Source organism: Salvelinus namaycush, chromosome 26 (genome assembly GCF_016432855.1).
Source record: "Salvelinus namaycush isolate Seneca chromosome 26, SaNama_1.0, whole genome shotgun sequence".
Taxonomy (NCBI): Eukaryota; Metazoa; Chordata; class Actinopteri; order Salmoniformes; family Salmonidae; genus Salvelinus; species Salvelinus namaycush.
The window spans coordinates 38094637-38109381 of record NC_052332.1 but is presented as its reverse complement, the minus strand read 5'-3'; the positions used below and the strand labels follow the sequence as shown (position 1 = coordinate 38109381).

At 46.1% G+C, this 14745-nt stretch overlaps 1 protein-coding gene across 1 annotated transcript; it reads right to left on the bottom strand.

Annotated features, from left to right (window-relative positions):
* Positions 1–4919: 4919 nt before the first annotated feature.
* On the bottom strand, positions 4920–12586 carry LOC120021150 (olfactory receptor 2AT4-like). Its single transcript, XM_038964789.1, has 7 exons — positions 12364–12586; positions 11313–11490; positions 8242–8406; positions 7935–8073; positions 5771–5919; positions 5311–5427; positions 4920–5055 (listed from the first exon to the last, which is right to left on the bottom strand). The coding sequence occupies exons 1-7, from the start codon at positions 12584–12586 to the stop codon at positions 4920–4922; spliced, it is 1107 nt and encodes a 368-aa protein (XP_038820717.1).
* Positions 12587–14745: the final 2159 nt, after the last annotated feature.

The window sequence follows — 14745 nt, the reverse complement described above, 5'->3', positions numbered from 1 at the left end:
ACATAATCAACCAGTTCTTCATCGTGTACATTGACGATATCTTGATCTACTCTCACTCCATTGCAGAACACATACAGCATGTGCAACAGGTCCTCCAATGGCTACAGGACCACCATATTTATGTCAAGGCTGAGAAGAGCGCCTTTCACTTAACTACGGTAACATTCCTATGTTTCGTGTTGACACCAGGAGGGGTCAACATGGACAAAGGCGAAGTCACGGCCGTGCTTAACTGGCCCAAACCTACCACTGTAAATGAATTACAATGTTTCCTAGGATTTTCCAACTACTACTGCGGGTTCATCCGAAACTGCAGCAGCACAACCACTCCTCTCTCAGCTCTCACCAGTCAAAACACTCATACCCTCCAATGGACCGACATCGCCCTTACAGCATTTGAGACCTTGAAACGCCTCTTCACCTCTGCACCCATCCTTAGGCAGCCAGGTCCTACGCTTCCTTTTGTTCTGGAGGTTGATGCATCTGAGGTCGGCGTAGGAGCGGTTCTCTCTCAGCGGGTAGGGACACCTCCCAAATTACACCCCTGTGGCTTCTTTCCAAGAAACTGTCACCCGCTGAGAGGAACTGTGATGTCGGGAACCGAGAACTCCTCGCCATTAAGCTGGCTATTGAAGAGTGGTGCCACTGATTTGAGGGAACTCATCACCCATTCCTTGTCCTTACCGACCACCACAATTTGGAGTACTTAAGAAGTGCTAAGAGGCTCAACCCCAGACATGCTCGCTGGGCACTCTTCTTCACCCGCTTCAACTTTGGGTCTACCCTGTCGTGCCACCTCATAGCAACTTCGTCACATATCTGTCTTGCAAGAAAAATGTGAAGGCTGATTCCTTAACCCGTCAATTCACTCCCCTTCCTCTAACCCAGCTCCCGAGCACACCCTGCCTCTGTCTTGTGTCGTGGGACCCATACAGTGGGAAAGCCAATTAGCGGTCCAAGAGGCCCTACGCCACGATCCAGCACCTCCCGACACCGCAGGCAAGACCTACGTTCCGGCTTCCGTCAGACTCCAACTAATGCAGTGATGCCATACCTCGCTGAGTTCTGGCCAACCCGGGATCACCCGGACCATGGAGCTAGTTCTGGTGGTCATCCCTAACAGCAGACGTCCTTTCCTTTCCTGTCCTGTCCCGAGCCTTTACCTACACCACACAGACCATGGTCCCACATCGCCATGGATTTCCTCACTGATCTGCCAGACTCTTTGAGCTTCACTACTATTTTAGTTGTAGTGGACCGGTTCTCCAAGATGTGCTGACTCATCCCCCTTCCACATCTACCTGATGCCATGGAAATGGCCGAGTGCATGTTCCAACAGATGTTTAGTCTGTATGGCATTGCGGAAGACATCATTTCGGATTGGGGACCCCAGTTCGTCTCCAGAGTGTGGTGAGCCTTTTGCAACCGACTTGGGGTCTCCATCAGCCTATCCTTCAGATACCATCCCCAAACCAACGGGCAGATGGAACACCTGAATAAGGAAATAGGGAAGTACCTTCTCCAACACTGCACCTGCCAATCACACGAGTGGAGTCGCTATCTAGCCTGGGCCAAATACTCACAGAACTCCCTGGTGCATTCCTCACTCCATCTCACTCCTTTTCAGGGTGTCCTCGGATACCAACCCCCCGTGTTCCCATGGGAGACAGAACTGTGCTTGCCGTTGATGAGTGGTTTCGACAGACTGAGCAGGTTCGGGAGACCGCACATCGACACCTACATCAAGCTTCCCTCTCCCAGAAACGGTTCGCTGACCGGCATCGCCGACCCACTCCACTCTTCCAACCTGGGCAACGTGTGTGGCTCTCTACCTGGGACATCCGGCTTCATGACCCCTGCAAAAAGTTCAGTTCCCAGTTCATTGGTCCCTTCAAAATAACACACTGCATCAATCCTGTCACCTACCGTCTCCAGTTGCCCCGCCATTACCGGATCTCCTCATCCTTCCATGTGTCCCTTCTCAAACCTGTGAGGTACAGCCCTCTCCATCCTCCAGTGGTGCACTTCGGCACACCCCCTCCGTTTGACATCGGCGGTGCAACGGCTTATTCCATCCAAGCCCTCCTTGACTCCAAGTGCCTGGGTGGTCACATCCACTAGCTGGTTGATTGGGAGGGGTACGGACCCAAAGAACGGTCCTGGGTCCCTGCCCAGGACATCCTCGACTCAGCCATGATCCTGGCTTTCCACCGTAACCGTCCTGACCGCCCAGCTCCACGTCCCTGGGGGAGGCCCCCTGCTCAGCTTCCTAGGCCGTCAAGAGCAGTCCGTAGAGGGGGGGTATTGTAACATCTGCTTCCAACTCACACTCTGAAACACGTAGATCCCCTGAGCGCAGCTCACTGTTCACACACCTGCATGTCATTATCACACACTATTTAGTTCAGTTCTTTGAACCCCATCATTGTGAGGTATTCTTTGTTTTGTGACACACTTCTATTCAGAGCTCTGTTTTTTCTGTAGTCTATTCCTCCCGTGTATGATAGTTTTGGCCTACCAAACTAACGACGCATTTTGCCTATTCCCTGCCTGTACCTTACCCTGTCGGATTTCCTATTATCAACCTATTGCCTGATCCTCCAGATGACGTTACTAGGCTTTTCCCTGCCTGTTCTGTTGCCTTTTTGGACCCCCTGTGTAGGACCTTCTGCCTGCCCCTGGACCCAGCTACCTGCCTCCTCCTGTGGTCCTTTACAATAAACACCTGCTGCGCACTGCGCTTGAAACCAGCTTTCTGTATCCCATCGTGTTCATTACAATAACACATTAACCTCTTGGCGCTAGGGGTCAGAATTATTATATATATATTCTTAAACGTTCCCAAGGTAAACAGACATTTTCTCTGGCCCAGATCGTAGAATATGCATATAATTTACAGATTAGGATAGAAAACCTCCAAAGTTTCCAAAACTGTCAAAATATTGTCTGTGAGTATAACAAAACGTATTCTGCAGACGAAAACCTGAGAAAATATAACCCGAAAGTGATATAAAAAAAGAAAAATGTGTTTCCTGGCCCTTCTTTCTTCCATTTAAAGGGGTATCAACCAGATTCCTTTTCCAATGGCTTCCTCAGGCTGTGACCAGGCTTTAGACATAGTTTCAGGCTTTTATTTTGAAAAATGAGCGAGATGTTTCATAAGTAGTCAGGTGTCCTCTGAATGTTTCCTGCGAGCGAGAGAGGGGCTCCCCATTTTCCTTTCGTCTCTGAATGAATAGGTTATGGTCCGGTTGTAATATTATCGATTATGTTTGTTAAAACAACCTGAGGATTGATTATAAAAAACATTTGACATGTTTCTACGACCATTACGGATACTTTTTGGAATTTGTCGAACGGAACACGGCTTTGGTTTTCTCAACATAACGCGCAACCCAAATGGCGTTTTTTTTGTGATAAAAGTAATATTTATCGAACATAAAGAAAATTTGTTGTGTAACTGGGAGTCTCGTGAGTGGAAACATCCAAAGATTATCAAAGGTAAGCGTTTAATTTTATTGCTTTTCTGACTTTCGTGACCAAGCTAACCAAGCTAATATAAGGCTAACTGTTGTGGCATTGAAAGCTACACTCACAAAAGCTTGGATTTCTTTCGCTGTAAAGTATATTTTCTAAATCTGACACGATAGGTGGATTAACAACAAGCTAAGCTGTGTTTTGGTATATTTCACTTGTGATTGCATGATTATAAATATTTTGGGGAATATTTTTTAATCTGATACGTTTGGAAATTTTCATCTTCCTTTCAGGACAAAAACGAGGCTGTAGTTTTCTCAACATAACGCGCAACCCAAATGGCGTTTTTTTGTTATAAAAGTAATATTTATCGAACAAAAATAACATTTATTGTGTAACTGGGAGTCTCGTGAGTGCAAACATCTGAAGATTATATAAGGTAAGCGATTCATTTTATTGCTTTTCTGACTTTCGTGACCATGCTAATTTGGGGCTAGCTGTTGTAGCATTGAAAGCTACACTCACAAAAGCTTGGATTTCTTTCGCTGTAAAATATATTTTCAAAATCTGACACGATAGGTCGATTAACAACAAGCTAAGCTGTGTTTTGGTATATTTCACTTGTGATTGCACGATTATAAATATGTTTAGTAATTGCATTTGGCGCCCCCTGCAATTCTAGCGGTGGTTTAGGAAAGTGATCCCGTAAAAGGGATCCGTAGAGCAGAGAAGTTAAAGGTTACCTCCAACACTGGTCATTACACAGTACTTGTTTTGTTACAGCATTTAGATGACAGTAGGTTTACTGCAATATGATAAACAGTAACTTACTTGCCAATGAGCTGCTTGTAAGTTACTGTCAAATTCACAGCAACCCCTTTACAGTGCATCCATGAGATCAAAAGTCTAGTTTTAACCATGTTTTGAAACTATACAGTGTACATTTACAATGACCTTGTTTACACATGTGGAGTAAACAAGTTTATATTTTGGATTCTAATGGGGTACGGCAGTTCTGATGGGGCACGGCCGTTGAACTAAGCTAAAAAGAGGCATTTATAAATTATATTCTTCAAGAATCAATGGCTAATATATGATTCATTTTAAAGAAAAAAAAAGAATGTACTAATTGTGGATTGCCCCTTTAAGGGTTATATTGCAGATATGAAAACGTATCAAATGTGATTTGATGACATCAGTCTTATTTGAGTGATGTGACATTTCAAATGAAGATATGATTGTTGCTGTCTGAATGTGCTGTAGCCTCTTCTTTCACAGCACATTCAGTATATGGGAACAAAAACAAACTACCAGACAGCAAAAACAAGTGTGAATGTTTATTGTTTACCATATTGAATAAGGAAATGTAAAAACCATTTTTAAAAATGCAGTCATAATGCCTCCTGTGTGATTTTATTAGCGGCAGGCTGCCTGAGTGCCTGTCAGCAGGCTATGGGGTGGATGGAGGGTTTGTGATGTGCGTTGGACTGCACTCGGTAGGCCCACTTGGCCAGGGAAGCCTTGATCTCCTTGGTACGGAGGCAGTAGATGAAGGGGTTGAGGAGGGGCGGTAGCAGACTGTAGAATAAGAAGAATACATTATTAACACAAACACAGACACACGGAGAGGCTGGAGCAATGGGCAGCTACTAGTGTAGTGCCCAGTGAGGGGTTTAATCTCCTTGCTCAAGGGCACAACAGCAGGTGATGGCATCTAGGACACAGATGCCAGCAACCCACCACTCCCAACCACATTTTTCCCTGTCAAACATGGGAGTCAAACTGACAAACTTCTGCTTGCTGGCCCACTTCTCTAACCTCTAAGCTACCTGCCTGTAGAGGAAGGTTTGGCCGATAACAAAGTCCTGGCTGATGGAGAAGTTGAGGATGCTGCTGGTGTAGACACAGCACCGGGGGACGTAGTACAGAGAGATGATACACAGCTGGGAACTACAAGGGCAAGAAAGGGACACGACGGGACGGGAGGGGAGACAGGGACAGGAGGGGAGGGAGAGGGGGACAGGAATGAAGGGGAGGGGGAGAAACAGACAGGAGGGGAGGGGGAGTGAGGGACAGAAGGGGAGAAGAAGGGAGACAGGGACAGGAGGGGTTTAGTTCAGACGGGGGAGCCCCTGGATGGATAGCTGTTTTTGGGATAAGTGCACAACGGCAGTGGTGGTAATGATCTGACAAAATAGCCAGATCATTCCACACTTTTGCATCGCCCGGCCCGGGACTTGAACAAGCATCCTTTTGGTTCCCAGCCCAACTCTCTAACCTGTGGTCTACCTACCTGTGTACAAGGGTGAGGCCGATGCGGAGGTCAGGGGTCATGGTCAGGTTGGGGTCGATGGGTGTAGCGTTCACTACGAAGCGGGGGATGTAGTAAATAAGGATGATACAGCCCTGAGTAGCACAGGTAGAGAAGGTCTTCAGCCTGCCCTGGGTTAGAGAGGGGAGAGTAGTGGGTTAGAGGAAAGGTTTAGTTTAGATAAGAATGATACAGCCCAGGTTGAGAAGGTCTTCAGACTGCCCTGGGTTAGAGAGGGGAGAGTAGTGGGTTAGAGGAAAGGTTTAGTTTAGAATGATACAGCCCAGGTTGAGAAGGTCTTCAGCCTGCCCAGGGTTAGAGAGGGGAGAGTAGTGGGTTAGAGGAAAGGTTTAGTTTAGATAAGAATGATACAGCCCAGGTTGAGAAGGTCTTCAGCCTGCCCAGGGTTAGAGAGGGGAGAGATGGAGAAATGTTCTCAGTGGGTTAGGGTTAGGAGAGAGTAGTTAAAATTAAGGACAGAGACAGCACAGGACAAGCAATGTGTTATGTAAAGTTGAAATGGTGAACCTGGCAGTCCAGGTTTAGAGCAGAGAAGGCTCCTCAGATGAGGATGGGGAGCAACATACGCCTCAGTTAATTTTATAAAAATAAAAATTGTGAAACATAAAAAAGTTATAATTTTTAGATAAAACTGTAGTAAATATATACACGTCAGAAAAGATTTGATTAAATCACACTGTTTTGTAATGAATGGTCTACAGTAACCTCAACAACACTTTGTAGGGTAGCACCAGGTGTAGCCGGAGGACGGCTAGTTTCCGTCCTCCTTCGGGTACATTGACTTCAGTACAAAATCAAGGAGGCTCATGGTTCTCACCTCCTTCCATAGAGTTACACAGTAATTATGACAACTCCTGGAGGACATCCTCTTGCAGCATGAACTGACATTGTCCACCAAATCAAAGGATCAGAGAATGAATCTAGTACTGAAAGCATAAGCTACAGCTAGCGAGCGCTGCAGTGCATAAAATGTGGTGAGTAGTTGACTCAAAGAAAAAGAAAGACAATACTTGAGCAGTTTTGAACAAATGAAGGAGAAGCAAGAGAGAGAGAGCTAGCTATATTTCATTGTATTTTTTTCACTTTCATTTACTTAGCTAGCAAATGAAGCTAGCGAACACCCGGCTCAAACAAAGAGAGATGCTATGTTAGCTAGCTGGCGATCAAACACTGGAACTCTTCCAAGTCAAGGTCACCTTTTGGTCTTATTAATGGTTATGAAATGAAGGGTGGCTTGGAAAGTTTTTTTCCGCCTGGTCACAGACAGCTGATGTGTTGTGCAAGTGAAGGGAAAAGGTGAGAGGAGGAGAGCACGTAGATGCGAGAAGGAATTATACAACGAGGAAAGTGATCATGCTGTTTGTATGTGGCTGCTATGAAAGTGATCTGTGTTTGCGTGTGATCGGGGATGTGTTCATTCCGCCGATTCTGTTGAAAAACATTTATTAAACGGAAGTAAACGGAACGAAATGGGGATAAACATACCTGAATTTGTCCAATAGAAACTCTCGTTTACAACTGTTGGACTAATGGTTACACCCTAGATCAACTAGACGCAGGCAAGAGTGTGCGAGGTAGTATTGAATGTTACTGTCAGCTTGATTACTTCAATTTTTCTCTCGACCTGTGTAAACTTTCATTCATAGGCTATGTTGTAGCAACCTCATGTTGGGTATAGGGAAAATTAGAGTATCATGTGTAGTAGCCTAAACCTATTGATGTTACGTTGAGGTCGTAGAAATAAGGCCATGCTCATAAACATTTAGTGGTGGGGTCACACACCCACCACCCCTTACCCCTCCTCCCACCCAGCCCCCCTGCACCCCTCCTCCCACCCAGCACCCCTGCACCCCCCACCCCTCCTCCCACCCAGCCCCCCTGCACCCCTCCTCCCACCCAGCACACCTGCACCCCCCACCCCTCCTCCCACCCAGCCCCCCTGCACCCCTCCTCCCACCCAGCACCCCTGCACCCCCCACCCCTCCTCCCACCCAGCCCCCCTGCACACCTCCTCCCACCCAGCACACCCTGGACTCCCCACCCCTCCTCCCACCCAGTCCCCCTGCACTCCCCACCCCTTCTCCCACCCAGCCCCCCTGCACCCCCACACCCCCGGAATTCTGACCTGTGCTTTAGCCATGCGCATCACGCTGACGATGATGTTGACATAGGAGAAGACGATGAAGCTGAAGGGGAGGAAGAGGACGAACATGGATAGTGAGACGGATACTCTGCTCTGGGACGAGATGTCAGCACACGACAGCCTGTTGAGTGAGTGAGAGGTTGTTTGGTTGATTGACTGAATTTATTTGATCATTTAAAAAAAATACATAAACTGTATGTACATCAAGTATAACACAGTAAAGTCACTAGGAGTCAAAAGTAGTGCACTTTAAAGAAAATAGGGAGCAATTTGGGATGCGGGCACTCACTGGTTCATTGACAAGGTGTTGCAGTAGCAGTGGATGATGCGGTTGGGCCCACAGAAAGGCATCTGGGATGTCTGGATGGTGGTGACGCCTGGAACTATCATGGCTGACACCCAGGACAGGGCTGTTAGGAGAGACATGGTCCTGTTGGTCATCAGCTCTGTGTACCTGGTAGAGAGGGAGGGAGAGAGGGATGGAGGGAGGGAGGGGAAGGGGAAAGGTGTGAGGGGGGAGAGAGGGGTGGAAGAGGGGGTGAGAAAGAGACAGAGAGTTATCTGAGTTGCCTGCTGTAAAAGGTTGGTCGTTATCGTATTAACACGTGAGAGGGAAATACCGGTAGTTACAGGTAGATATATCTACAGTATACCGATCAAGAATTTAAATGCAAAATTAAACAATTTTTAAAATGTTACAGTTCATATAAGGAAATTAGTCAATTGAAATAAATTAATTTATCCCTAATCTATGCTTTTCACGCGACTGGGCAGGGGCGCAGCCACGGGTGGGCATAGGAGGGCATAGGCCCACCCACATGGGAGCCAGGTCAACCCACAGGGGAGACAGGCCCAGCCAATCAGAATATGTTTTTCCCCACGAAAGGGCTTTATTACAGACAGAAATAGTCCTCAGTTTCATCAGTTGTCTGGGTGTCTGGTCTCAGACGATCCCGCAAGTGAAGAAGCCGAATGTGGAGGTCCTGGGCTGGCGTGGATACACGTGGTCTGGGGTTGTGAGGACGGTTAGACGTATTGCCAAATTCTCTAAAACAACTTTGGAGATGCCTTATGGTAGAGAAATTAACAATCAATTCTCTGGCAACAGCTCTGGTGGAAATTCCTGCAGTAAGCATGCCAGTGGCACACTCCTTCAAAACTTGAGACATCTGTGGCATTGTGCTATGTGACAAAGCTGCACATCATAGAGTGACCTTATATTGTCCCCAGCACAATGTGCACCTGTGTAATGATCATGCTGTTTAATCAGCTTCCTGATATGCCACACCTGTCAGAGGGATGGATTATCTTGGCAAAGACGAAATGCTCACCAAAAGGGATATAAACACATTTGTGCCCAAAATATGAGAGAAATAATCTTTTTGTGCACGCTCTACATAGCCGATGTGAGCAAGACCTTTAAACAGGTCAACATTCATAAGGCTGCGGGGCCAGATGGATTACCAGGACGTGTACTCAGAGCATGCGAGGACCAAATGGAAAGTGTCTTCACTGACATTTTCAACCTCTCTCTGACCGAGTCTGTAATACCTACATGTTTCAAGCAGACCACCATAAACCCTGTGCCCAAGATAGCGAAGGTAACAAGCCTAAATGACTACCGCCTCATAGAACACACGTTGGTAGCCATGAAGTGCTTTGAAAGGCTGGTCATGACTCACATCAACACCATCATCAAAGAAACCCTAGACCCACTCCAATTCGCATACCACCGAACAGATCCACAGATTACGCAAGCTCATTCGCACTCCACACTGCCCTTTCCCACCTGGACAAAAGGAACACCGACATTTTGTGAGCATGCTGTTGATTGACTACAGCTAAGCGTTCAACATCATAGTGCCCACAAAGCTCATTACTAAGCTAAGGACCCTGGGACTAAATACAACGCTCTGAAACTGGATCCTGGACTTCCTGATGGGCCGCACTCAGGTGGTCATTGTAGGCAACAACAGATCTGCATTGCTGATCCTCAAAACTGGGGTCCCTCAGGAGCCCCTCAGGGGTGCATGCTCAGTCCCCTCCTGTACTCCCTGTTCACCCATGACTGCGTGGCCAAGCACGACTCCAACACCATCATTAAGTTTGCTGACAACACAACAGTGGTAGGTCTGAACCCCGACAACAATGAGACAGCCTACAGGGAGAAGGTCAGAGACCTGGCAGTGTCGTGCCAAGACAACAACCTCTCCCTCAATGTGAGCAAGACAAATGAGCTAATCATAGACTGTAGTAAAAGGAGGGCCGAACAGGCCCCCATTAACATCACCAACAAACGATCATGGTCCAAACACACCAAGACAGTCTTGAAGAGGGCATGACAACACCTTTTCCCCCTCAGGAGACTGAAAAGATTTGGCATGGGTCTCCAGATCCTCAAGAAGTTCTACAGCTGCACGATCGAGAGCATCCTGACCGGTTGCATCACTGCCTGGTATGTTAACTGCTCGGGATCCGACAATAAGGTGCTAGAGAAGGTAGTGCGTACGGCCCAGTACATCACTGGGGCCAAGCTTCCTGCCATCCAGGACCTCTATACCAGGCGGTGTCAGAGGAAGGTCCTGAAAATGGTCAAAGTATAGACAATTAACAGTAAGGACTTGTCCCATGCAGTGAATCTGTTATTCAGTGCGTTTGTATGGGCTAATAACAGTAAGGACTATCTGTTGTTCCATGCAGTGAATCTGTTATTCAATGTGTTTGTATGGGCTAATAACAGTAAGGACTATCTGTTGTTCCATGCAGTGAATCTGTTATTCAATGTGTTTGTATGGGCTAATAACAGTAAGGACTATCTGTTGTTCCATGCAGTGAATCTGTTATTCAATGTGTTTGTATGGGCTAATAACAGTAAGGACTATCTGTTGTTCCATGCAGTGAATCTGTTATTCAATGCGTTTGTATGGGCTAATAACAGTAAGGACTATCTGTTGTTCCATGCAGTGAATCTGTTATTCAATGCGTTTGTATGGGCTAATAACAGTAAGGACTATCTGTTGTTCCATGCAGTGAATCTGTTATTCAATGTGTTTGTATGGGCTAATAACAGTAAGGCCCAAACTATTTTTTCATCACATAAATTGTTTTATATATAGTAGTACAATGTTTCAAAATTCAAAATCAAATAGTAAATTGATCCTTGGTATGACCTTCTGAAAACAATTCGATATATCTTAGACAGGGCTTAGACTCTTATGAGTTAAGGTTAGGGTTAAGTAGATCTATGTTACCTGAGAGGGTAGCAGATAGCCAGGTATCCATCCATAGCCATGGTCAACATGATGAGAGAGTTAGGGTAAAGGTTAGGTTTAGGGTTAGGTTTAGGTAGATCTATGTTACCTGAGAGGGAAGCAGATAGCCAGGTATCGGTCCATAGCCATGGTCATCATGATGAGAGAGGTGAGTGTTCCAAAGTAGTGGATGAATTGTTTCTGTATCAGACACGTATAGAAAGAGATGCCAGCGTCGTCCCACCAGTACCGAGCTATCACTTTGGGAAGGGACACCGTGCATACGCCTGGGACATGAACAAGTACCACAACATATTAACATTTTTAAAGAAACATAAATCAATTGATTAGTGAATTGGATTGGAGAACAGGCCACACATTTGAACAGGAAGTTCATGGAAACATGTCATTACAGACACACATTTTAACTGGATAACCTTTCTGTCATGATGACTTCTGTCTCTTCCCTATATCTGACAGATCCAGGCTGAGTATCTTACCTATATCTGACAGAGCCAGGCTGAGTATCTTACCTATATCTGACAGAGCCAGGCTGAGTATCTTACCTATATCTGACAGAGCCAGGCTGAGTATCTTACCTATATCTGACAGATCCAGGCTGAGTATCTTACCTATATCTGACAGAGCCAGGCTGAGTATCTTACCTATATCTGACAGTGCCAGGCTGAGTATCTTACCTATATCTGACAGAGCCAGGCTGAGTATCTTACCTATATCTGACAGAGCCAGGCTGAGTATCTTACCTATATCTGACAGAGCCAGGCTGAGTATTTTACCTATATCTGACAGAGCCAGGCTGAGTATCTTACCTATATCTGACAGAGCCAGGCTGAGTATCTTACCTATATCTGACAGTGCCAGGCTGAGTATCTTACCTATATCTGACAGAGCCAGGCTGAGTATCTTACCTATATCTGACAGAGCCAGGCTGAGTATCTTACCTATATCTGACAGAGCCAGGCTGAGTATTTTACCTATATCTGACAGAGCCAGGCTGAGTATCTTACCTATATCTGACAGAGCCAGGCTGAGTATCTTACCTATATCTGACAGTGCCAGGCTGAGTATCTTACCTATATCTGACAGTGCCAGGCTGAGTATCTTACCTATATCTGACAGTGCCAGGCTGAGTATCTTACCTATATCTGACAGTGCCAGGCTGAGCATGATGATGTACATGGGTTTCTGCAGGCTGCGCTCCAGGGCAAACAGCACCACCAGCAGGATGTTCCCCACCACCGTGGTCACATAGATGAAGAAGAAGAACCAGGCCACCAGCTGGTTTAAGGATGGATGGAGCCCCGGGAAGCCCACGATCACAAACTCTGACACACGCGTGTAGTTCTCATTCACCTCAAACATACTGTCCTGGGAAGGTGGGGAGATGGAGGAGGAGAGATAAAGCCTTTTACAATCCTTACCACCCAAGTTAGAGAGAGAGATAATGAGTGAGAGAGAGAGATAATGAGTGAGAGAGAGAGAGAGCTACACAAAGAGAGAGAGAGAGAGAGAGAGATGCTGAAGACCCTGGAGGATCCCTCTTCATCCTTACCTCCCAGGTTAGAGAGAGAAAGTGAGTGACATATAAAGTGACATATAAAGAGAGAAATCCTGGAGACCCTACATCCTCGGTCCTTACCTCCACTTAAGATGGAGTAAGAGAGAGAGAGAGAAATATACATAAAAGAGAGAGAATCTGGTGACCCTCCATCTCTCCATCATTACCTCCACCTAAGATGGAGAGAGTAATAGAGAGAAAGTTAGAGAGAGTTACATAAAAGAGAGAGATGTTGAAGACCCTGGATGAACTCTCTCTCTCCTTCCTTAACTCCTAAGATGGAGAGAGTAATAGAGAGAAAGTTAGAGAGAGTTACATAAAAGAGAGAGATGTTGAAGATCCTGGAATATCTCGCTCTCTCCCTCCCTCTTGCTTTCTCTCTCTCTCTCGCTCTCTGTCCATCCTTACCTCCTTCCCAACCAGTGGCCCCAGAGGTGTGTGGCGTTAGCCGCTCTGTACCTCCCAACTTTATACCCAACATGCCCTCTGACAAGACAGCCAACAGCCAATCAGAGACCTCCACCCTGGTGATGTCATCATTGTCACATTACTCATGATGTCGATTACAGAATGTTTTCATCACTGGCCACCCCTCTCTAGTGCTATGCAAGTTCTCTCTATCTTTTTTGTGTGCAAAAGTGTGTGGACACCCTTTCAAGTTAGTGGATTCGGCTATTTCAGCCACACCCGTTGCTGACAGGAGTATAAAATCGAGCACAGCCATGCAATCTCCACAGACAAACAGTACAATGGCCTTACTGAAGAGCTCAGTGACTTTCAACGTGACACCGCCATAGGATGCTACCTTTCCAACAAGTCAGTTCGTCAACTGTCTGCCCTACTCGAGCTGCCCCCGTGACCTGTAAGTGCTGTTATTGTGAAGTGGAAAAATCTAGGAGCAACAACAGCTCAGGCACGAAGTGGTAGGCCATACAAACTCACAGAAGGGGACCGCCGGGTGCTGAAGTGCGTTAAAATAGACTGTCCTTGGTTGCAATACTCACTACCGAGTTCCAAACTGCCTCTGGAAGCAACGTCAGCACAAGAACTGTTTGTCGGGAGCTTCATGAAATAGGTTGCAATGGCCGGGCAGCCGCACACAAGCCTAAGATCACCATCCGCATTCCCAAGCATCGGCTGGAGTGGTGTAAAGCTCGCTGACATTGGACTCTGGAGCAGTGGAAACACATTTTCTAGAGTTATGAATCCGCTTCACCATCTGGCAGTCCGATGGACGAATCTGGGTTTGGTGGATGCCAGGAGAATGCTACCTTCCCCAATGCATAGTGCCAACTGTAAAGTTTGGTGGAGGACGAATAATGGTCTGGGGCTGTTTTTCGTGGTTTGGACTAGGCCCTTTAGTTCCAGTGAAGGGAAATCTTAATGCTACAGCATACAATGACATTCTAGATGATTCTGTGCTTCCAACTTTGTGGCAACAATCCTATGGTTCCCCATTGGAAATTGACAAGAATACCATTGGGTTTCATAGGATTATCTCATATTCCCATTGGATGTTAATGGGTTGTTCATTTATTTTTCTGTGGATACTTCATGGGATTTATTTAACATTGACATTAGATTAGAAAAGATAATCTAGCATAATAATGACTTAATTTTGACCAACAAAACATCTTTATTAATACATTATTTAAATGTATTTTATTCTGCTTTTGCTTCATTTGGGTGACGACGTCCTTTAGCTTGTAGGCCATGGCAGCCCTTAATGAGGCCTTGTCCACCCCCTCAAAACATCTCTGAACATTAGCTGAAAGTAAAATAAAAGAAACATTAATCATGACATATCATTTGAATAATTCACAGTCACACTCTTACATTCCTAATCTATGAAAGCAATGTTATTAGGGAGCTCTACATCTTGAACGATGTTTTGATTTCCTGCCCGACACGGAGGACACCGCCATCTCCTCCCTGGTGAAGAGCACCTCCATCAGGTCTTGCA